General features: G+C 34.9%; 1 protein-coding gene across 1 annotated transcript in view; it reads right to left on the bottom strand.

Annotated features, from left to right (window-relative positions):
- The window catches only part of Arih1 (ariadne RBR E3 ubiquitin protein ligase 1), a 120,861-nt gene that overhangs the window by 27,377 nt on the left and 67,202 nt on the right, over positions 1 to 26,282 (bottom strand). The window contains exons 3-5 of the mRNA XM_027925737.3: positions 13,756 to 13,900; positions 6,062 to 6,154; positions 5,514 to 5,569 (exon numbers count right to left, since the gene is read on the bottom strand). Of these exons, the coding sequence (XP_027781538.1) occupies positions 5,514 to 5,569; positions 6,062 to 6,154; positions 13,756 to 13,900 (294 nt within the window). The remainder of the gene's footprint in view (positions 1 to 5,513; positions 5,570 to 6,061; positions 6,155 to 13,755; positions 13,901 to 26,282) is intronic.

Below are 26,282 nucleotides of genomic sequence, written 5' to 3'. Positions count from 1 at the left end.
CTTAGAGAGGCCCTTAGCAACTTAGCAAAACTCTGTCTCAAACAATAAAAAGGCTAGTTCAGTGATTAAGTGCCCCTGGGTTCATTCCCTAGTACCGAATACAAAAATAAAAACAAAGTAACAAAAGCAAAATCATTCAATTACCATTATGAAGAATTAAGAGTTGAGATTAAGAGTGTATAATCCAGGGGCCTGAACATCATCTTAGAGTGCAAGATTCCTGGGATTCAATACCCAGCACCAATTGGGGGGGGGGCGGGGGTAAGTCTCAAAAAGCACTAAATAATGAGTGAATCACTACTTTGAGTGTATTATTTCTAAGGTTAGAACCAAATATCCTGAATGAAAATATGCAGAGGATTCAATCAACATAAATTGTGTACTTTGGGTCATACAACTCATACATAACTTAAGAGTGAAATTACAGAGGGGGAAAAAATGTGAATTGTGAATGAGATGGGGCAGGGGCATATTTTAGAAGCTCATAGACTATCTGCCCAAACCAACTAAAATCTAAACTGAGGCCAAAGTATGACTAAGAGGATCAGTAGGTTAAAAGAAATGAAGAGTAATTTGGAAAGAGTATTGTATGTGAGAAAGCCAGGAGACAGAAGAGAACAAAATAAAATTCGAACAAAACTAAATGCAAATAAACAGTATCTTCAAGAAACTAGATTCTACATGGCAGGAACAGAAAATATAAGAAAAGATGAAGTAAAAGATGGAGATGTACAGGTGTGCAATGTAGGTCAGTGAGAGCCATTTGTGAAGAACTCAAAGGTGATGAAACTAGGTATGAAGCACTCGGGAACTAGTACCAAATTACCAGCTAAAAAAAAAAAAAAAGAGTATGGCCTGGATCAGGTTAATGGTAGAAGGAATGGATGTGGGGATGTGGAACTGAAAGAATTTGGTGTAAGGGTGGTTCTGGGAGGTGTAGGATAAAAATAAATCAGGGATAGCAACAAGATTGTAAATCTTTAACATCTATGATCTCTTTCTTTGTTACTGAGAAGCAAGAAAGAGTGAGTTTGGTGGTGCAAGTGATGGACGAGATAAGGCCTGTGGAATATATAGACGGAGATCCCTGAGAGGCTAATTTAGAAATGTAAATCTGGTATTTCCAAGGAATACCTATAGAAACTATGTAACTGTAAGAAAAGAAACAAGAATCCATCAAATAGTCAAAGTCAAGGGAAATTTGAGAACTTGCTGCAATTTTAAATGCCTTACTCCAAAGGCTGGAAGTGTTTTCAGTACAATTTCTGTTATACAGACACAGGAGTGACCCTTAAAAAAGCCTAGTTAAAAAATAAGAATTTTAAAACTGATCAGAGCTATCAGCTATGCACTGTGCAAGGAGATAATGATACCACAGAGTGCGGTAAAGGAAGATAGATCAACAAACCTAGAAAATAACATAGAGCTTATAACTCTCTTGCCGAAATGTCCATTTTCATCTAAAAATTATATACTAGACATGAAAGAAAGAAAGAAAGAAAGAAAGAAAGAAAGAAAGAAAGAAAGAAAGAAAGAAAGAAAGAAAGAAAGAAAGAAAGAGACCCATACATGGGGAGAAAAGCAGTCAAGACAAGTCTGTAAGGAGACCCAGGTGTCAGAGTTAGCAAAGACTTCTATGCCGCTATTATAAATATATTCAAAGAACTAAAAGAAATTATGTTGATAATGAAATCAACAATAGAGAATCTCAGTTCAGGAATGATGGTATTCTTCTGTACCCACACCTACTCAGGAAGCTGAGGCAGGAGAATCGTGAGGTCAAGGCCAGCCTGGACAACATAATGAGTACCTTGTCTCAAAAAAATAAAGTCAAATAAAATAAAACAAATAGAGAATCTCAATAAATAAAAATTATAGAAAAGTACCAACTGGAAATTCTACAGGTGAAAAGCATAATAACTTCGATCCCCAGCCCTGAAAAAGAAAAAAGAAAAGAAAAGCATAAGCTGGGGATGGTAGTACATGCGTGTAATCCCAACTATTTGAGCAGTTGAAGGAAAGAACGTAAGCCCGAGGCCAGCCGGGGCAACCTAGCAAGACCCTATCTCAAAATAAAATAGCAAAGTGCTGGCGACGTAGCTCAGTGGTAAAGCATTTGCCTAGCATGCTGGAGGCCCTGGATTGGATGGAAGTAACAGAGGAAAGGGGAATGAGAGAGGGAGAGAAGGGAAAAGAAAGAAGGAATGAATGGAAGCATAAACTAAAGTGAAAAATTGACTAGAAGTGTACAGTAGCAGATTTAAGATGGTAAAATACATAAACACTAAAAAACACTTAAAAATATATGAACTCAAAAGATATATCACCAAAAACTATCCAACATGAAAAACGGGAAAAAAGACATGAAAATGAACACAGCCTACACAACATGTGAGACAAAGTCAATGGCAATATGTGTGAAAGGATTACCATAAAGAGGACAGGAAAGGATAAATATTTTAAGAAACAATGGGCAAAAGCCCCCAAATTTATGAAAAACATTAATTTCCTCACCTAAAAACTTAATAAGCACCCCCACAGGATAAATACAAAGAGAACCACATCTAAACAAATCACAAACTTCTGTAAGCCAAAAGACACAGAAAATCTTAAAAGCACCAAATTGCGGGGGGGGGGGGGGGGGGGGGTGGACAGGGACACACCAAAAAAACAATATGATGAATGGCTGTCTTATCAAAAACAATGAGAAGAAAAAAAGCATTGGAATGACATACCCAAGTGCTAAAAACTATTGGATGAAAGTCCAAAGAGCACATAAATCTATCAGGAGAATGTCCTAAGAATACCTAAGTAAACTGTACAAGTTATTAAACACAAATGGTGATAATATATTTATGGGCTCTAATCAATTTCTTTGGTTTACAAAAGTCTTCTAATTATCTAGATGATATAAGTGAAAATGCAATCCACTGGGTATAAGTTTCCTCTCCAAAAACAGCCATACTTTTCATTCATGCCTGAAATCACTGCAATCTGCTTTCTACCGTCAACCTTCTCATAAAGTTGCTTTGCTAAGAGGGAAATCCAATGATCTCTTTTCAATGGTGTTCTTGATCATACCTCTATAGAAAGTAACATCATTACTGACTTCTTTTGCTGACAGTCTCTACTCCATTGGTTCCTCTATTATTGTCTAAATGAATAACCTGAGTGTCTTTCACTGATCCCCTCCCTCTCCCTCCTTATCACTTAAAATTTAACACTCTAAGACTTCAGTCTATCTTTTTTCATTCTACATTTTTCCCAAGAGTAATGGCCCCCTCATTATTTCAACTGTTTACTTATTTGTTTACTGAATTCCAAACCTGAAGGGTACTAGGTTCTATCTAATGAATCAAATTTAAAAAGTGAAAATTCATACTAGAGTTTTTTCATACCCCATAACCAATCTGTCGTTAAATTCTGTTCTTTCTATTGGCTCCTCTCTAAAATCCCATCTCTCACTCTATCACATTTAACCTATTCTATAATTACCCTCTAACCAAGTCTCATTGCCCAAATGCTTATCCACTTTAAAGCATCCTCCACTACACAAAAGACGTTTTCATGATAATGGAGATTAAGCCCAAGGGTGCTTCCAGTGAGTGACACCTGCCCAGTCCTTTTTATTTTGAGGCAGGATCTAAGTTGCCCAGACTGGCCTTGAACTTGCCATCCTCCTGCGAAAGCTTCCTAGTGGCTGGGATTTCAGGTGTATACCACCACACCCAAAACTGTATTTCTAAAATGCAAATCTTATCAGCCTTTACAACTATCTCTGGAACAACAACAACAAAAAAAAACCCTCATTACAAAGTATCAAATGCCTCGTATCCTCATTTTTAATAACCTCTCACTCTGTGCCCTACTCACAGAAAAACTCTAAATAGAGAAGTTCCTAGTCAATTTTTAAAATACTGACATTCTTTAATCATCAATACTACCTCTGCTCCCTCAATCCTAATATTTACCCCTTTTATGTAACTAAATCAAGTAAGTCTCTCCTAAACTCTTCAGAGAGAATAATTTTTTAAACGTTTCTATCTGTATAGATATCTGTACATGTATACTTTTATATCTTTTGCTTAAAACTCTTTTACACTACAGTTTTTTGCTCTTGTTCCCTATACATTATGTGCCAGCAAGTATGCTCCCCTAAATGTTTGGGGTATGGATAAAAGGATACACTGACTTATACTGGTGAAATGTACAATGAAAAATGATGAATTGATGAAAGGATACAAAGATCAGACAGCATAAGGGGAGACAAGACAAAGTCAACAGGAAGAATGATTCTACTTCAAGATACTACATGATTTATTTTTGCTAACCTAAAACGGTAATGAAAATAAGATTACTAAAAGAACAAGGATTAACACAGAGATGGTAACACCAGTAAATGTTTCAAATAAACCAAAGTACAATCAGTGAGCTTTATAAACTGTGCTGGTCTAGTCAATATATGTCTTTATTAGGTTAAGAAATTCATTTATTAAAGCAAATGGCTGCTTTTACTTTTATTACAATATACCTTTCTGTATAGATAATTATCCAGGATTAATTATACTATTCATTTGTAGATCATTAAAGTGCTCAATCCCTCATTGTGGAATAAGTCAAGCAGGTTAACTTGAGGTTATAAAAACAGCACTGACTCAGGAATTAAGCAAGCTGGGAGGCTCCGAAACTCATTATGGCTCTTTCTCCAAGTTTCTTTCTCCCTTGAAAAGAGAATGTTTCACTAGGGAAGGTATTAGCTGACAGCCTTTAGCTGCAGAACCTTTGTGATCAGTAGCAGTGTTCCATCCTGGGTAGTCCCGGCCAATGAATGAACACAAAGGTACCTGAGCCCTTACTTCTTACTGAGGAATTACTCTATGGGAAATTCTAAGTACTAGAGTCATCATAGTGGTGTCCTGTCTATCATCCTCACCCCCACCCACTCCCCACCCCCACCCCCCGCTGGGTTGCCACAGACTCTCACAGCCACACTGTATTCAGAATCTCTTCCTATTGCAAATATCTTTCTTCCTCTCTTCCTCAGACATCATATGTGCCTGGAGAGCTATCTGTTCCTCTTTTACCCCCTATTACAGCACAGATGTTATTCCAATGAGGCTTTTTTTTTTGGGGGGGGGTGAGGTGGGGGTGTGTAGGGATAATGTGTGTGGTGCTGGGGACAAACGCAGGGCCTCACACATGTTAGGCAAGAGCTCTACCACTGAGCTACATCCCCAGCCCCTAACTCTTTCATTTTTACTTCTATCTTAGCATCTCTTTCACAGAGGACCCCAACTGACAAATTGACATATCCTAATCTTTAATTCCAATATTTACCAAAAGTGATTGGATGTTTAACCAAGCTGAAAAGGTGTTTTAATAATACAAAGGAATATACAGAATAGAATTTCTCTTTGGACCTTTAAAGTTCACCTTCTTTGAGGTGCTGGAAGTGAATCTGGTTTAACCAACTAACCAATATTCAACATGCAAAATCTACCCAAAATACTTACATAACTGTGTTGTCATCCACTAAGATATCACAACCATGAGCAGGACACGAAATAGTCTGAAAAAGATTGAAATTTAAACTATGTCTTCATTCAACAAATATTTATTGAATGCTTACCACTGCCAGGCACTTTGCTAAGTCTGGGGACACTTCAATGTTTACAGGATTTCAATCCTTCCCTTTCTATTTAAATGAAATAAGTGTGTGTATGTGTTCATCACTATGAAGTAACGGAATTGCTGACCCAAGTGGTTCTGCAACAAAATATTAAAAGGTTAAAGTAAAATATGACAAAACTGTTTAAAAGTTCAGTTTGATATATTACCAACGTTGATGCCTGCTGGAAAAACTTTGCCTAATTTGGGTCTTTAACTAAAATGTCCCATTGTAAAATGAAAAAGAACCTATTTTAAGTTGTTTTAATATAGAAAAATTTTGCTCATGCAATTCATAATCCAAAAAGTTTCACTAGTTGATATTTATACAAGGGTCTAAACTAAACACTACAGGAAATTCAATAAAAACTAAAAATCATTTTGGGATCTTTACCTGTCCCATGCCTTCCTCCATTATTTTGGTAGTTAAATATTCACTCCAGCACTGCATACAAAACTTATGTCCACATTCAAGGCCAGTGAAATACTGCAACAAAAATAAAACATGAACTATTAAACAAAGACATTTTCAGAAAATTTTCTACACCTAGTGACTCAGTGCTCTTTTAGGTCACATTTCTCCCAGTGACTAAAATCTCCAATATAACAAGAATAGACAGTCTCCTAAAATGAAATTCTAGGTGATGAAATCTAGATATGCAAATACACAGAACATAAAACACCTAAGAAACACATGTATGGTATATATTTACAAAATTTTAAGAAAAGCAGGCAACAATGTTTGTATTAAATGTAAGATTATACCATATATTAATAAGCATTATGGAAATATAAGCCAAATCATGAGACACCACCTTACACTCACTAGGACAGCCATAATAAAAAAAGAAAGATAATAACAAGAGTTTTAGGTAAGTATATGGAAAAACTGGAACCCTCATGCCCTGTCAGTAGGAATGTAAAATGGAGCAGCAATTTTAGGGAATAATCATGCAGTACCTCAAAATATTACACAAAGAGTTATCATATGACCCAGCAATTCTATTCCTGGGTATATAAAGCCCAAAGAAACGAAAACACACATCCATACATTAACTTGTACACAAGAATTCATGGCAACATCGTTCAAAATAGCCAAAAAGTATAAATAACCCAGAAATCCATCAAGTGATGGATGATAAACAAAATGTAGACAATCCATATAATGGAATATTATTTTGCCACAACAAGGAATGAAGTACTGATACATGCTAAGACAGGGATGAACCTTGAAAACATATGCTAAATGAAAGACCATATATTGTTTGATTTCATTTATGTAAAAGAACCAGAATAAACAAATCCTTAAAGGAAGCAGGTGAGCAGTTACCTGAATCAGGGAATGAATATAAAAGGGTATAGAATTTCGTTGGGGTTAAAAATGATCTAAAATTAACCGCAATGGTTGCACAACTCTCAATACAATAAAAACCACTTTAAATGGGTGAACTGGATAGTACTGAATTATACAGCTCAATAAACGTGTTATTTTAAAAGTGTCAATGGACAGAACTCCATGGAACTGCATGGGATGTAGAAAATAAAAAATCTCATGGTAAATCAAAAGATCTATTCCAAATTACTATGAATAACATTTTGTTCTAAAATTATTGACATGATTTGAAATGTTAATAACTTTAGACAGTTCAATGAAGTATATTGTGATCTGTAGTGGGTTATTAAACTATTTTAAATATAAAGAATTATATTTTTAAAAAATATTTACTACTAAATTTGTTTTAATTAATAATATAGGTTCATGGCCAAAAAATTTTTTAATGAGTGAGGCATGGTGGATTACACCTGTAGCCCCAGCTACATGTGAACTAAGGCAGGAGGAATCATGTAAACGCAAGTGTTAAGGGTTCTACTGCCCTATTAGATCTTGGCAATAAGTATGAGAAGAAGTATGGCACCCTTGGATAGTACAATTCAGCCTGTGCAACATAGCAAGACAAAAATATGAATATTAATAATAATAATAACAACAACATATTGTTAATAATAATAATATTATTGTTAATAATAGTAGTAGTAGTAGTAGTAGTAATAATATTGTTTTATAGTGTAAGTTTGTGATGAAAAATGATTCTCCTTCATCCCCATCTCTGTCCTGTATCCTATACCTAGAATCAATTAGTTCCATTTCTTACATATTCTTCCAGAGATTTCTAATGTTCAAATACACACAGTGGAAGAAGGTAATAATCTCTTCTATGACGTTTATTTTTTATTAATTTAACAGATTTCTTATGTGGTTTCACATTGGTTTACCTCTTTTTTTGTGTGTGGGAGGAGGTACTGGGGATTGAGCTCAGGGCACTCAACAACTGAACCACAACCTCATCCCTTTTTGTATTTTATTTAGAGACATGGTCTCAGTGAGTTGCTTAGCACCTCACTGTTGGTGAGGCTGGCTTTGAACTCGTGATCTTTCTGCCTCAGCCTCCTGAGCCACTGAATTACGGGCGTGGGCTACCATGCCCAGATGCTTTACCTCTTTTTAAAGTCTGAAGAAAGTGCCCCAATTTATTCAAACAGTCCATGATTAATGAACAGTTAATTAATGTATACTGTATATACATCTTTGTGATCATGTGACTACAGACAAATGTGTAAAAGTGACACTATAACAGGTATACATTCACAATTTGATAAGATATTCCAAGGCTTTCCTGAAACAAGGCTGTAGTAATTTATACTATGCAGTTTCTCACACTTATGCCAACATAGTATATCATCCAATTTCTTGATCTTTACCAAACTAACATATAAAAAATGAACTAATTTCATTAATTTTGATTTTCAATTTAACATTTGAAAAAGAAAAGATTTAAGGCTGGTATTTCTTTTTCTGGGTACTCTCTTCACATATTTTGCTTATTTTACACTGGAAGTTTTCCTGATCAATTTAGGGGGACTTTGTACTTACATAGGAAACTGGACACTAATAAATATGGAAAACATTTTCTCTCAGTTTCAATTCTGCTTCTTCATATTGTGTTGCCATGCAGAAGCACTTTACTTATATATAAATGAAATGCATCAATGTTTAAATTTATGGTTCCTAAATTAACTCCGACAAAAGAGGCTAGGAAGGAATTTAAGTTTCTCTCCCAGATGGCTACCAAGTTGTTCTAAAACCATTTACTGAATAATCTACTATTGCCATACCTTCTCCATAATACACTATATTTTCATGCATATTTGACTTTATTTTGTTCCACTGCTTTGTCAATTCTTTGCATCTGGTAGGATTAGTCCTCTTCCTGCCTTCCCCTACCAACCTATTCTTTTTCAAACAAACACTCAAGTCAACTTTTTGTCTCTTGGTACTAAAAAATTTCTTCATCAGATGTTTCACATTTCTTGTCAAATTTATTCTGAGCCTATTTCTTTCTCTCTTTCTCTCTCTCTCTCTTACAGAAAGTATTTTTTATTCCAACATTATTTATTTAAATATTATTTGAAATATAATACTTGATATAGTTCATGATATTAGATGCAAACAGGATAGAAAATTCTACATATGTAGTTGGGCGCAGTGGTGCATGCCTACAATTCCAGCTACCCAGGAGGCAGAGAGGCAGGAGGACCATAAGCTCAAGGCCAGCTGCAGCAACTTGGCAAGACTCTTTGACTCAAAATAAAAAAAGCTCAGTGTAGCTCAGTGGTAAAGCAGTTGCCTAGTACATGTGAGGCACTGGGTTTGATCCTCAGCACCACATAAAAATAAGTAAATAAAACGAAGGTAAAAAAATAAAAATAAGAAGGGCTGGAGATACAACTCAGTGGTAGAGTGCCCCAGACTCAATTCTAGGACCAGCAGTAAGGGGGGTTGGGCAACGAAGAAAAGAACATTTTATATATAGTATATCAATTACATTTTTTAAACTCATAGAAGTAGTCATGGAAGGAAATACACCAGACTCCTAAGAGACTGGTTTTACAGACAGAATGGCATGTAAAATACATGTCAAGTTAAAAGAGTATAATCTCATTACTCTTCATTAGTGAAGGAGATTTGGTAGAAAATTGTTATTAGATCACTAAGGGAGAAATCTTTATTTTTCATGGCTATAAAAAGGGGCATTCTGTAAGGGATAAATATATAAAATATTTCAACAACTTCAAAATATTTTACGCAGAAACATACACATGGCCGTGTGCTTTATTTTTTTTTCAAATAAAAATTCTTAAAACTAAGAGATTAATAGTCACAATTAACCAGTGATCGCTGGAGAAATCCCAAACCTTGGTGAGTTCTAGTTTAGGTCCTACTATGAGAGAAGACAGTAAAGAAAGCCTTATATTCTTTAAAGGCTTCTTTTCAGTGACTTTTCTAATTAGATACACCACAAGATTAAACAAGATAAATTACAAAAATCACACACATGCATGTTTCAAGATAAAGAAACACCTAACCTAAATATAATGTGCAAGAAATACCTGGGTTATCCTCCATCTATGTATCTTCTGTTGTTATTTCCCTTTTCCTTCTCCTTAAACATGTTTATGTTTGCTCCCTTACTACCTCATGCTTACCTCCTCTTAGCTCCCTGGGATTCCCCTTAAATTGGGACTAGATTACTGACTCAATCTATGAAAAAGCTATAGCAGAAATTTATGTTTTTTTTAAAGCCTCTAAAACAACATTACACATTAAAAGGTTTCACTTATCTCCACCACTTTATATATAACAACTAATGTTAAACAAACAGCAGTAAGAACAGTAACTCATTTTTCTTCTATCAGAAATTGTTCATATAATCTCTAAAACTGAAGTCATTTTGTTTATACAAATGGAGCAAATAATCTCAGCATCAGCTCTATCATGATTATAATACAATGAGTTAAAAGGAAGATAAAGTTGGACCTGGATCAGATGTTTTCAAGCAGTATTCCCAAGAGTGCCAAGATTACACAGGGGAGGATTGAAGGTTAGGAATGAAAGGGGTGAACTGCCCCTCACACTCTTCAAATCTGATTTTAGCTATTTGACCTATTTTATTCTTAGAAAATAAAACATTATTTACTTTATTAAAGTGACATACTTCAGCCCAGGAATGCTGGGTTAGTACAATCACATCTTAACCTACTTTGATTCAAAACATTATTATAAAGCAACTGTTGCTGAGGTTAGGAGACTTCTGAATTTGCTACAAGGGGAAATGAAGAGGATTTACACAGTGCTCCAAAGACTTGGGAAATTCCAAGTGGAAACCACCTAGGACATTAATCCCAAAGTACGAAGATACAAAAAGCATTTATTTTTAAAAACCTGTTCTCACGTGGCACTGCATAATGCTAAAACTGCTTTCTATAAGGATAAAGGAAGGTATTGAAGATACATGTAAATAAAAGAAAATCAGAGAGCAGTAGAAGTGAAACATGTGAGTTATATAATACTCATACAAGTAATAAAGTGGTAAAGCTTCATGAAGTATTTCAGGTGATATTTACTTTCAAAACTGAAGAGGTTATAAATATCCTTCTGTATTAGCCTAAACATTAGGAGAAAAGAAGTCCTAGTTTTGTCATGGTCATATTTTCCATAACTGCATAGTTTCCGTAACTCTTTAACTTAATTGTCAACCCAAAGAATTTGCTGCTTTTGCTATCTTCTCCTGCCACTTACTCAATTTTTTTTTTAAAAAAGAAAAACTTGGGCTGGGGATATGGCTCAAGCGGTAGCGCACTTGCCTGGCATGCGTGCACCCTGGGTTCGATCCTCAGTACCACATACAAACAAAGATGTTGTGTCCGCCAAAAACTAGAAAATAAATATTAAAAAATTCTCTCTCTCTTTAAAAAAAGAAAAGAAAAACTATCTACCTTTATTGCTTTTACTATCTTCTGCACCTTAAAGTTAATGACTCTTCAGCTGCCGTGTTTTCCCATCCTACCCACACTACTTAAAATAACTTTCCGGGGTCACCGTAAACTCCTAATAAACTTCAAATCCACTTTTCTTTTGTCTGAAGCTTTTAGCATTTCTTCATTATTGAAAAAAATTTCTATTCCTTTGTTTCTGCACTACTAATTTTCCTGCTTCCCTTAACTACCTTGCCTTTTTAGGTTAGTTTATATGTCAATTTCTGTGGAAAGTACTACCTCATCAAAAACTGAATAAGCACGTGCAAATCCCTGGGGTTCAAGTCCTAGCACCAAAAACAATATCCTAAACAAACCCTAAATTTGGTTTCCATCTACCATGTTCCCAATAGTATCATATCATGTGTTTGTCCTGCTAAAGCACTTACCATTCTTTCTGAATGTAATAGTACTTATCTGCCCAGGTAACCTATAAATTATTTGAAAACAGGGATTATATATTTATTCCCCAGTATATTTCAAAATTTTAGAATAGCGCCTGGCATGATGAATGAATAGTAAAGTTTTCCATCAGTTATAGGTACAAAGCAGAAGTGTATAAGAATCTCCAGTTATGATTTTCAGTTCTTGTTTGCTGGATAATATCAAGGACACCGAGAAAATTGCAGTGAATATTTGTAAGCAACTAGTGCCGGTAGTCAAATTAGAATTAAGATTTAAATGAAGGACAAACTAGCTATAATAAATCAGAAGGAAAAATGTCCAAGGACTAAGGAAAACTAACCTGGGACACATTATTCAGATCTTAGTCCTACCTCACAGAAACTTACAAACTGTAGGCACTATATAAATACCAACTGGAATAGATAACATTTAAAGATAATAACACTGTTCAAATATGAATTTAATAATTATTTTAATATCAACACTTAACTCAAGTTAGGATTGTAATTTAAGTAGAGGGAAATGATAACAATTCTCAGGCAAGAAGAGATTTCAAAGAACATCTAAGTCAACTGATCTGACAGATAAGAACTAAAAAAAGAACTGAGAACCAAAGCATTAATAATCTACTTGCTATCCACCCCAAAGCCAAATATTTGAAGCATTAGAACTATGATCAGAAGTTGAGAATTCAGAAACTAACTTCAGCCCTTTACTTTCTACATTATTATAACTTCACTCATCATTCTATTTCTCTAAGTTTTTAAAAACTTTTGTAGACAGTTATATATTTGACCAAATTAGCGACATTCCAGTAGATTTCTTTAGAGATACATATACAATTCTAAGATTAACATTGATAATCCTTCAATGTTAAAATGGCAGTGCAAAATACCTGGTATAAAATAATTATTAGAAACAGCACAAATATCAACAAGATAGTTACAATTATAATAGCATTAAGTAATACCTTAAGACATATTGAAACGTCTTAAAAGCTGAATTCCAGGTAACTAAACACTTATTTATGTTATAAATAAAACTTTCCAATTGTTACTAATAAAATAATGCCTTCGTAAGATTATTTAACACTAAAATTTCTTACTGAACACACCAAGTAACCCATTTTTTTCTTTTATCACATCATCAGTATTCATGATGATGTGATAAAAGAATGATGAGCATTCTTTAACAGTTTATTTTTTTGCATTTTTAAATTTTAATTTGTTATATATGACAGCAGAATGTACTACAATTCCGAATACACATATCACCAAGTAAACCATGTTAATGCAATAAAATTTTAAGACACATTCTTAGGAAAAACGTCTATTGTTTAGTTTTGTTCTCTGTTCTTATTCGGTCCCCATTGCCATACTTTTAATTCTCCACCTGAATGGATTTAAGTGAAAATCTTTTCTTAGGAAAAATTCTGAAAGTTCCCCAGCCACAGTATTATAGACATTTTATATGGGTTCTGGATATTTCAAAAGCAACTAAAGATTTTTAAATCTATTTTAATTTGGATAAAAAATAAGTTAACTCATTGTATAGCACACAATTCTCCCCATGGTGATAAAGTTAACTCTAGAAAGATTTAAGTATGTAGCATCAACTTAGACAAGTTGGTGCTTTTAAAAACAAAGGTGTTGAGGGTAAATGGAACCAAGCTCTTATTATTGCTTTTCCTATCATTATCCTTAATATACTGAGGTTACTGGTTATATGTTACTTCTCCAAATCCCCCAGATTTCCCTTTGTTTAAATAATGAAATATAGAATGCTAGCCTTAAACTACCAGATACTCACCGAGTTAGGGTAGTTCAAGTAGCAGATCTGACAAGGCATATCCTGTGCTGATGACCTTGTATTCATCTGGCGCGTTCGAGACTTTTTACTTGGATTAATTACATGACACTCAGCAAAGAGCTTCTCCAGGTTTCCATCAAAGTACCTGCATTATTTAAACAGAAAGGATGAAAGCCCAGCAATAGCAAAGTCAGAGCTCTCCAAAACCTTGATTGTCTACTGGGAAAAGCAATAAAATGAAATAAACCAAAATCATCACTTTTTTTGCTCAGAGGATATAAAAGAAATATAACTACAATTACATCAAAGACGGGTGTGTGTGGACTGGGGATATAGCTCAGTTGGTAGAGTATTTGCCTCGCATGAACAAGGCCATGAGTTCAATCCCCAGCACACCACACACACACACACAGTGTGTGTGTGTGTGTGTGTGTGTGTGTGTGTGTGAGCAAATCTGAGGTTTTACTGCCCCCTTTGGATACTGCCCCCCCAGCCCCTTGGATTTTTAAAAAAATTTGTTTCTGAAGTCCTGGGAATTAAAATTCCAATAAAAGCTATTGGAATGTTAACAGTATTACAATTAAACTTTAAGGATGAAAGCTGTGCTATTTCTAGCGTTACGTGTGAAGACTAATGACATTTTTTTAAAACTTAGCTCTATGTTACAAAAATGAATTAATTTCATAAATAATTGAGGTTAAGTCACTTTAAATACATTAGCTTTAATAAACAACTTACAAAGCATATCTCACCCCATAAATCATTTTTAAAATGTAATTATCATGTGTCTCATTCTGTACAACAGGCTTGCTCTCTATATTCTTTTGAACTACTTTTTTAATTTACTGAGAAAGGGAAGGAAGGAGGAAACAAAAGGGTATATTCTTGACATTTTTAAAATTTTTTGGTTGTATATGGACTCAATACCTTTGTTTTTATGGGGTGCTAGGATAGAACCTAGTGCCTCACACTTGCGAGGCAAGGGCTCCACCACTGAGCTACAACTCCAGCCCTATCTTGACATTTTTATACAAAAGATTACATACAAGCTTTTCATAAAATATGTACCTAAATATACAGAAGAAGTTCCATATTTAAGATATCAAGAGTGTATTATGCCCAGTACTATATAGTTTTAACTAAGTTATAAATTTCTTGACAGAAAACAGTGGTAAATAGCTAACACAAAATCTTCCATGAACCTAGATGAGACACAGTTCCTGGTTCCTAAATATATTAATATTCTAAAGAGATTAAACAACAAACAAAAATCTTTCAAACTGTGAATCAATAAAATCAGCCAAACTATTAATGCAGAATCTAGACAATCACTTTTTAGTTTTACCCAAGGTTTTGATAATTACAATGTGCTCTTGTGCATGCATACCCATATATATATATATATATATATGCGCCTCAGAAGGCTGAGGCAGGAGGATGGGGAGTTTCGAGGCCTACCTTGGCAACTTAGTGAGAACCTGTCTCAAAATAGAAGATACAATAGAATGGGGATGTAATTCAGTGGTAAAGCAACCCTGGGTTAATTCCCCTACCACAAAAGAAAGAAAGAAGAAACAGGCATTGTGTCAAAGCATTTAATGTATGGAAAGGAGTTATATTACTCTCCTAAGTCTAGTAAAACAAATTTTCAATCAAAATGCCAATACCTTATATAAAAAGGAAACTCATAAAGTTGTTGCAAATTTATATAAGGTTGTCCCTTCATAATTTCAGATAATCGGAATGTAGCTACAGAAGAAAACTAACTTTTGTCTCTGAGAACACAAGATGCCTAATTTCAGAAAGCAGAAGAGACCAACACTAAATATAAATTTATAAACCAATTAAACTCCCTGTCTTATATTTAAAAAAAAAAAAAAATCATGCTCACAAGAAAGAACAAACTTCTGTCCAAAATTTGACTACATAGAACCAAAGGCCCCTCATACTTTGGTTAACATTACAGATAGCATTTTATGAATACAGTCACACAGACGTGTGTATAAGTTCATAAAAATAACCCCATACTCTGAGATTTGTAACCTGCTTTCTTCACTAAACATGTAGTAGACATCTTAGTCAATAAACATATATTCACATTATATTTCATTTTTGTATAATATTCAACTATAGGTATGTACTAAATTAATCAACCTTATTCTGAGGGACATTTAGATGTTCCACATATAGACAATCTTAAATTCTTGGCTCATTTGATAAGGGAGAAAATACCTAAACTTGTATTACTTCTTTCTTAGTGAAGATGAACACGCCCTTTTTTTTTTTTTAATAATTCTTCTTTTTTTTTTCTTCAACTTTTTTAGTTGAACAACTTATTTATTTATTTTATGTGGTGCAAAGGATCGAACCCAGGGACTCCCAGAGGCAAGGCAGATGCTCTACCACTGAGCTACAACCTTAGCCCCTGAAGATCAACATATATTACTTTATTTTAAGTTCAGAATGTAAACAGGAGAAGTAACCCTAAATCTCAAGGATTGCTTTCTTTCCACAGTTTCTAACCTGTCTTTCAATCATATTTAATGGATGTTTATTACTACTTTCAATTTTTTTTGAGAGAGAATTTTTTAATATTTATTTTTTAGTTTTCGATGGACACAACATCTTTATTTTATTTTTATGTGGTGCTGAGGATCGAGCGTGCTACCGCTTGAGCCACATCCCCAGCCCATTTTCAATTTTTATGTATGTAAACATATCAAAGCAATCCCTGAATTTCACATCAGCCTTAAAAGACCTCTATAATACCCCAAGATTATTTGCAAAATTCACCAGTGATTTCGATTTTCCTTTAAATGTTTCTATTATAACTGCTGATTCACTTGGAATTTATTTCTGTGTAATAAGGAGTTAAAGTGAGATTCCACCCATTTTAACCCAAATAACTAACTATTTACCGAAGGGTGGTTCATTGGTTCATCAATATGGAACATGTTTTTCTACCTTTTGGTTTCAGCTAAACCTTGCTTTCTCAAGTCTTCTCTGACAGCTCATTAACCCCCAATCTGGTTAAGGTTCCTTTGTATTACATCCATTGCTAAGAACTTTGTACTGGCTTTGCAGCACTTACCACTGTATAACTCTATAATTGCTATTTATTTATTTTCCTAGATTGTATACCCCATGGGAACTATTTTATTATTGCTATAGCCCTAGTATCCAGAGGCAATGGGAGAAGGGGAGTGGTGCTGAGGATTAAACCCAGAGCCTCATGCATAGTAAGCAGAATGAGCTCTACCACTGAGCTACAGCCCTAGCTATAGAAGCATCTTATTATATGTGCTCGTTTTCTTTCTTTTTAAAAAAAAATATTTTTTGTTATAAATGGACACAATACGTTTACTTGTTTATCTTTTATGTGGTGCTGAGGATCAAACCCAGTGCCTCACACGCGCTAGACAAGCACACTATCACTAAGCCCCATACTCAGCCCCTCATTTTCTTCAAGAGTAAACGAGGAATCTAAATCCCCTCACTGACCATAAATACTCTCTGTGCAATAGTAAATTTCCATATTCAGTTAAATTTATTCTTGGACTCTTCACTCTATTTCATTCATTTGCCTATTCTTGTAGTTTCTGACAGACTCTTAAAATTCGATAGGATTCCTTTTATTACTCTTTGATAGAATTTTCATTGTTATTCATTTTATTTACTATCTCAAGGTAGTGTATAATTGAAGTTTATAGCTTTTTTGATTAATTCTAGAAGCCACCAAAGAACTTTTGATAGACCCAACCTGATCTTTTCTTAAAATTGGGCATCTCGCCACAAAACCATGAAAAGATAATTCTGGCTTTACTATAAATTACTGCAAATTCTGAACCTACTTGAAATGCCTGCCTGCGCCCTGAACTCCCCCATGTCCAGTTTTCCCTGACCAGATAACAACCCTTTCCCAAACCTTAGTGACGCCTCATAAATTCTGGCCTTCCCTGGCCGGATAACGACCCTCTCTGAGTCTCTAAGATCTCCATAAATTCTGATGCCGGGGCCAGCAAAAATGTAAACTTGTGTTATGCTCCTCAGAGTGTTGTTATCTGTAACCCCCCTTTGTGTAACTTTTTGGGCTATAAAACTGGGCCGCAAAGAAGCCTTGCCGCTGTCCTTGGCTCCCACGATTTTGATGGGCAAGGCAGCCCGGCCGGTCGAAATAATAAGCTTGCTTTAATTTGATTTTAATTGGAGTCAGTGGTCTTTTCTTGTGTCCTGGTCTAACACTTTCAAATACTGTTTAGATCAACAGTGCAAGAAGCTAAAAATACACTCACATCCTTGGGCCAAGTAGGCCAAAAATGTTTTTCTTTTATTAAAGTATCACTTACAAAAAAATGTAACATTTAAAAATTTTTTGTTTTGATTTGTATTTATTTTATGGTCCGATAAGAGCCCTAATCACAAATGGTGAGTAGGAAGATACTGAAATCTAATTGTTTTACTTAATACTTTAAGACTTAATACTCTTAAACCTATTATAAATTATAATACATGGATTGTCCATGTTATACAATCCTCTTCTTTATCCTATAGTTTTAACTAGAATTCCTACAGCTTTTCCCAGTTTTTTATAATTTCATATAATTTTCTTTAATTATTTTCATATTACATAGGTTTTGTATAAAAAGAAAATAATCTCCTCCATGATGTCTGCTGCAATCCATTGTACATTCAGTAGCATATTATTTAGTCTCCAGGTGTTGGAGTAGCTTTCATTTCTTATTTTATGGTTAATTTCTAATTTCATTCCATTATGATCTGATAGAATGCAGGGTAGTACCTCTATACTTTTTCTATATTTGCTAAGAGTTGCTTTGTGGCATAATATATGGTCTATTTTAGAGAAGGATCCATGTGCTGCTAAGAAAGTGTATTCTCTCATTGAAGGATGAAATGTATGTCGGCTAAGTCTAAGTTATTGATTGTAATATTGAGTTCTATAATTTTTTGTTGAGCTTTTCCTTGGAAGATCTCTCTAGTGATGAAAGAGGTGTGTTAAAGTCAACCAAAATTATTGTGTTGTGGTCTATTTGACTCTTAAATTTGAGAAGAATTTGTTTGATGAACATAAACACTCCATTGTTGGGGCATATAGGACTTGAAAACAGCATACTACAGGGACACAGCCACATCAATGTTTAGAGCAGCACAATTCACAATAGCTAAACTAGCCTAGATGTGCTTCAATAGATGTACGAATTTTTAAAAAGTGGCATATATACACAATGGAATATTACTCAGCAATAAAAGAGAATAAAATCATGGCATCTGCAAGGAAATGGATGGAGTTACAGAAGATAATGCTAAGTGAAGTTAGCCAATCTCAAAATGCTGAATGTTTTCTCTTGATATAAGGAGGCTGATTCATAGTGGGGTAGAGAGAGGGAGCATGGGAGGAATAGACAAACTCTAGATAGGGCAGAGAGGTGGAAGGGGAAGGGAGGGGGCATGGGGTTAGAAATGATGGAATGGAATGTGATGGACTTTATTATCCAAAGTATAGGTATAAAGACACGAATTGGTGTGAATATACTTTGTATACAACCAGAGATATGAAAAACTGTGCTCTATACATGGAATAAGAATTGGAATGCATTCCGCTGTTATATATAAATAAAAAAAATAAGAAAAGAAAAGCTGAGATTAGGATTGTAGCTCAGTAGTAAAACACACACTTAGCATATGTAAGACCCTGGGTTCAATTCCAGGCGCCAAAAAGAAAGAGAGGAGGTGGGGGCAAGGAGAAGGGGAAGAAGGAAAAGAAATGGAAATTGCTTTGTTTGTGTGTTGTGTGTGTGTGTGTGTATGTGTGTGTATACCTGTTTGCATGGAACATGGGGTCTCACGCATGCTAAACAAGCACTCTATCAGGAAGCTACATCGCCAACCCTAAAACTGCTTTTTGTTTCCTAAACTTATCACTCCCCAGCAATCAAGTTTAGACACATTTCTAATGTTCAAATGTGTTCAAATGCTCAAACTGGCCAAAATTCTTTCCCATCATTATTTTTTCCTGTTACCAGTTATTAAGGTAGGCAAAATAATTTTTCTCATTTTATAATTCCATTTTTTTCTTATGTATTTCTTTACAAAACTCAAAATTCAGCAGTCCTACTAAGGTTTATCCTTAGTACTTAACAGTCTCTTTTGGAATGCCATTCATGATATTACTTCAAGACATTTTAGTTTAAGATTCTGCATGGGGTTGGGGTTGGGGTTGGGGTTCGCCTACCATGGGTGAGGCACTGGGTTTGATCCTCAGCACCACATAAAAATAATGATATTGTGTCCACCTATAACTATTTTCTGAATTAGAGTTTGAGCTTATCTCTTCTTCCTTCCCTACTACCCTTAGTTCTATCAGATTCCTTTTCACCTTGTTCAGTTATTTTATCAGATCACCTTTTGCAGCAGTCTGGCTGGACACAATTCACAAGCCACTTATCAAGCAGAAACGAACTTTATTTTTAGAACACACACACCAGCACCACAGGAGCTCTTCAGGAATTCCCTCAGAGCCCAAATGCCACCACCGGCTTCCTAGGAGCCTCTCAAACCCCCCACTCCTCCTGCTCTTGAGGGGGATTGGCTGGGTGGTGTGGGCAGAGCCAAAAGAGTCCTCCAATGCAGGGAAACAGCCCAATGAGCATCACCACAGAGAAGCCTATCAGCTGGCAGCTGGAAGTTTGCTGGGGCCCCTTCAGCTGTGGCTCTCAACAACCTTTGACCTTTCACCTCAGAGCCCATGTTCACTTTAATTTTCTTAAGTGGAAGAAGAAGCTTTTCTCTTCTAATTATGAGTTTATTAGGCTTACAATGCCCAGGAATGTGGCTGGATTCTTAAGTCACCACATGATGTTTGCCTGGGCAATATTTGGTTTTCATGTACATCTTTTATTGTGAAAATGAAGCCAAAATGAAAAGGAACTGACTCAATGGTGAAGCACTGCAGTTCAGGTACCTTGTTTAATGAGTTAACACAAGCTTCTCTCTGCTTCACAAACTTTGATAAACAGTCAATAGTAAAAAGCTGCAGGGCTTATACTAAGACACAGTAGGCCATTATTTCTCTACTTTTCTGCAATCCTATCCATTCCTTTTTTGCATGGAACATGGAGTCTCATGCATGCTAAACAAGCACTCTATCAGGGAAGCTACATTGCCAACCCTAAAGCTGCTTTTTGTTTCCTAAACTTATCGCTCCCCCCAGCAATCAAGTTTAGACATATTTCTAATGTTCAAATGTGTTCAAATGCTCAAATTGGCACTTAACAGTCTGAGAGAGGAGGATTCATTTAGTTGTAAATGAATCTTTTATTTATTTATTCATATGCTGTACTGAGGATCGGACCAGGGCCTCACACATGCCAGGCAAGTGCTCTACCACTGAGCCACAACTCCAGCCCCTATCCATTCATTTTAAAGGAAACAGAATGCAACCAGGCTTGGTGACACATGCCTGGAATGCCAGAGACTCCAGAGACTGAGGCAAGAGGACCTCAAATTTGAGATAGGCCCTGGCAACTTAGGGAGACCCTGATTCAAAAATAAAAGGGCTGGGCTGGGGATTGGTTCAATGATAAAGTACGTCAGGGTTCAATCCCCAGTACAGGCCTGGAGAAACACAACCAGACATGGATGGACACAGGACAGAATGGCAATCTGGTTTCTCCTTTAGTTCAGCCTTTCCCTGGAAGAAGGACATGAACAAGTTATCCCGCAATCCCATGAGCTAAATTTCTCTAGATTAAGACCATTAATAAACAAGATTATTATTTCTTTTTTTAATTGATTTTATTTTTTTAATACATGAAAAGAACTGTTAAAGCGTGATGATTTTTTTAGTACTGTAAATTCTCTTCTCTCTCTAAGGTACTTTCCATAAATTATGTTTACAGAAATGTAGTTAAGCAATAGTCATGGTGGTGCAAACCCGTAATCCCAGTGACTTGGTAGACTGAGAGAGGATTCCAAATTTAAGGCCATTATCCACAATTCAGTGAGATCTTGTCTCAAAATAAAAATTAACAAAAGGGGCTAGGAGTGTACCTAATGAGTACCATGTGGTTAAAATACCAAAGCACCACATAAAGAAAACAGAAATAAATACAGTTAAGCCAATTGGCATGTAATCAGACAACTTTTCAGAATACACAGAAATTAATTTTTCATTTTATTTGACTACTTCACAGAAACATATCACACAATATGAACTAAATTAAATGTAGAAATGGTTATAGCCCTTATGTGTGATTTCAGAGAGGAGAATTAGAGCTGGTAGGGAACACTGCTGGCTAATGTTTCTTTTTGAATTGTGGGTCACTGTGGCATAAATGTCATTTGAATTTTTCTTACAAGCCACTAAGGCTAAAAATTTACATTTCTTTTTTTTTAATATTTATGTTTCAGTTTTAGATGAACACAATATCATTATTTTACATTTATGTGGTGCTGAGGATCAAACCCAGGGCCTTGCACGTTCTAGGCCAGCACACTACCACTGAGCCACAACTCCAGCCCCTAAAAATTTACATTTCATAAACATCATTCTTATAGTACTTATTTACCCAACAAAAACAAAAAAGCAATAATGTTATCCTACTTTACAGATGATGGAGGCTTTTCTATTAGGCCATCAGAGCTCAATCCTCCTATTAGTCTTTAATGCTCCCATTACATATTTAAAAGTCATTTATTTAAAAAACAACCCAATAAAACCAGTATATAATAAAATCAAAATAGTACCTAACAAGCTATTAATTTTTATTACTTTAAGATGCAATACAAAAACCTTACTACATAATTTTTGAGAGCATTTCTACCATCTTTTATATCTTTTTTAGTTCTGAGCTACAATGGAAGGAAGGTCAATCAACCAAAGGGAAACAGATGAACATAACTCCTAGGATAACACCTCATTTCTCTATTCTTTAAATGAATATAAAGATTGGAGTTACTGTCTCATTCAATATTGGTAGAATACCTAATCAATAAATGGGGAAAGGAACAGACACTTCTCAAAAGAAGAAATGGTCAAAAATAAATAAATAAATGTTCACCTCACTAGCAATTAGAGAAATAAAAACTAAAACTATACTATTTCATCTCACTCCGATTGGGAAGGGAATTATCATGAATACAAGTAACAAATGTTAGCAAGGATGTGAAGGAAAGGGAACACTCATATATTGGTGGTAGGACTGCAAATTGGTGCAACCACTCTGGAAAGCAGTATGGAGATTCCTCCAAAAACTAGGAATGGAACCACCATTTGATGTCAGTATATATCCTCAGTATATATCCAATCCTCACATCCAAAGGATTTAAAATAAGCATATTACAGTGACACAGTCACATCAATGTTTACAGCTACACAATTTACCTAGAACTAAGCAATAAAGCCAACCTAGATGCCCATCAAGAGATGAATAGATAAACAAATAACTTTGTGACATTTGCTGGTAAAAGGATGAATCTAGAGACTATCATTCTAAATGAAATAGCCAATCCCCCCAAAAACCCAAAGGGTGAATGTTTTCTCTGATATGTGGAAACTAACCACAATAAGCAGTGGGGGTGGAGTGGTCCAGAGGATCAGGCAAAAGGGAATGAAGGGAAGGGCTTCTTCATTTCCTAGGAATAGGAAAAATAGTAGAAAGACTTTCACTTTCCTATGTGAATATATCCCAGCAAACCCCACCATACATGTACATTCACAAGTCTGGCCCCCTAATTAGAATAAGATATGTTCTATACATGTTCAATTTTATCAAATATGGATTCTACTGTCATGTGTAACTAAAAAGATCCAATAAATTTTTTTAAAAAAAAAATTGTTGAAATTTTAAATCCATCTGGACTTTTCTTCACTGAAAAATTCTGAATTATGGGTTTCATCTCTTTATCATTACAGCACCATACAGGTTTTCTATTTCTTACATCAGTTTTAAGAAACAGTATATTTCTAAGAATTTACTCATTTAATCTACAATTTTAAATTGTCTATAATACATATTTTTTTTTTAATGTAGAGGATTCATAGTGACATTCTTTTCCATTCTAGATACTGGTTATTTGGGCCTTTCTTCTCTCTCTCTTTCTTGATCAATCTCACCAGTAGATCAAACTTTGTCATAACAAAACAACCACCACACCTTCTGGCTTCTTGAACTTTTCCATTATGTTTTGTTTTATTAAATTCTGATGTTTTAAATTTCTTTTCCTGTATTTTCTCTGTATTTATTTTCTTGTTCTTTTTCTATCTTTGGACATCTAGCACATTATTGGGATTGTTAAGATGAATACAACCCTTATTACTACAACCCTTATTATTTTCCTATGTATGCATTTAAGGTCATAATGTTCACTCAAAATATAATTAGGCTACATTCAAAACAAGCCCCACAACAACAGACAAATAGTAGCTTTAGTAACAATTATGTGTAATTGAAACTATTGAACACAGACAAAAAAAAATATGGGCTTAAGAAAGACACAACCATTTAAAATTGACCCTTAAAGTAGAGGATTTAAGAATGCTAGTCCCCTACTACCCCAGTCTGCATGTAACTTGATATTTTTTCAGTGCTGGGGAACTGAACTTGGGGTCTTGCACCTGCTGGACAAGCACTCAGAGCCATATCCCCATCCCCATGCCTGCATAGTACTTCTAATTCCCCCCAAACTTTATTAATGCCCTACTGTTGACTGGAAACCTCGGTGATAAACAAATAACATATTTTGTATGCTATGTACAGGACATGTGGTGAAAAACACAAGAATCATGAGATCACATTGTACTGCCATTTGCATTTTACACAGAGAGACAACTGCTCATACAAAGATTAGCATCACAAGGCCTTTAAGCAGATCACTGAGCTCACCATAATAGCAACGGGAGATAACTATGAAATTATTACACTACTAGAGGATGTACTATAGTTAATTTTACACAATTACCATTTAATGTTGCACCTTTAGATTGTTTGTACTTCTAATGGCTACAAATGGTACCATGTATCTTCTATGTTTGTTATTGTATGGATGTGAAGTATCCCCCAAAAGCTCCTAAGTGAAACAATGCAAGAAAGCTTAAGGTGCTGTGATGGGTAACACATGCCTGAGGCAGAAGGATAGCATGATTGAGGTCAACATCAGCAATTTAGCAAAAACCTGTCTCAAAATAAAAAACAAAAAGAACTGGGTATGTGCCTCTGTGGTAAAACAAAACAAAAAGGAAGGTTTAGAAGGTGAAATGATAGAGTTATGAAAGCCATAACCTAATCAGTGAATGAATGCCCTGATAGGAATTAACTGAGTGGTAACTGAAGGCAAGTAAGGTATAGCTGGAAGAGGTGGGTAATTACGGACATGCCTTTGTCTTTTCTTGTATTTTCTCTGTATTTATTTTCTTGTTCTTTTTCTATCTTTGGACATCTAGCACATTATTGGGAATTTTAAGATGAATACAACCCTTATTACTACAACCCTTATTAAATCTTTCCTATGTATGCATAGTGTAGTCACTCAGTAAGTATGTCAGTATTATCTGTCTGTCTGTCTCTTTCTCTCCTTCCTGAGCCACTTTCCTCCACCACACCCTTTTACCATGATGTTCAGCCTCACCTAGGGCTGGATGTCTTTGGAATAAGACCTCTGAAACTGTAAGCCCCCAAATACACTTTTACTCCTCTAATTGTTCTTGTCAAGTCTTGTGGTCACAGCACTGAAAAAAAAAACCGGACTAAAACAGTGTTTGTGTATTTTTTTTTATAAAAATCTAACTTTTTATTAATACATTTGTGTCTATTTCATGGTAGTAAATGATAGACTATTATGTACCTATTTTTATACATTATCTTTTTCTTATTGTGGTAATGCAAATTCGTGTGGTTCAATTCAACAGTATTTTCTCAAATTGTCACCAATCTCCAAAATAAAAACCTGCATGTAATTTCAAATGTAATAGCTGTTCAAGGGTCAATTGCATATTACGTGAAACACGGTACTCTATTATAAATACATTTTTAATAAACAATAATGTAGGTTGCTATTTATTTTCCTTTAACCCACTGTGGCATCATTTTAATCACTTTCAATTTTGAGAAGTCAGCTATTCTATAATATATATTAACACTTTCAGTCTTTGAAAATAACAGTATGTTTTGTTGCTATCAAAATTTCATTTTTGTTGACTTTGCAGTTTACTATATAAATTTCTTCTTACCACATTTCATTAAATCTAAAATGATTTCATACTGAAATTTTGATGTTGGGTGGTTGTAAAATTCCATCAATCAAAAATGCAGATTTCAGACATGTTAAAATATGAAAAACTGCACAACAGTGAAATAGGCATTTTGCACAGGAAATGTTGACTTGTTCAATCAGACATTTTTTGGGGGGAGGGTACTGAACCCAAGAGCCATATCCCCAGATTTAAAAAAAAAAAATTAATTTTCCCCCCTTGTACTGGTATTACCACTTTTCTATATCCCCAACCCTTTTTT

Source organism: Marmota flaviventris, chromosome 2 (genome assembly GCF_047511675.1).
Source record: "Marmota flaviventris isolate mMarFla1 chromosome 2, mMarFla1.hap1, whole genome shotgun sequence".
NCBI classification, from domain to species: Eukaryota; Metazoa; Chordata; class Mammalia; order Rodentia; family Sciuridae; genus Marmota; species Marmota flaviventris.
Note: the sequence above shows the minus strand (reverse complement) of the source record. Positions and strands in the feature narration are given on the sequence as shown.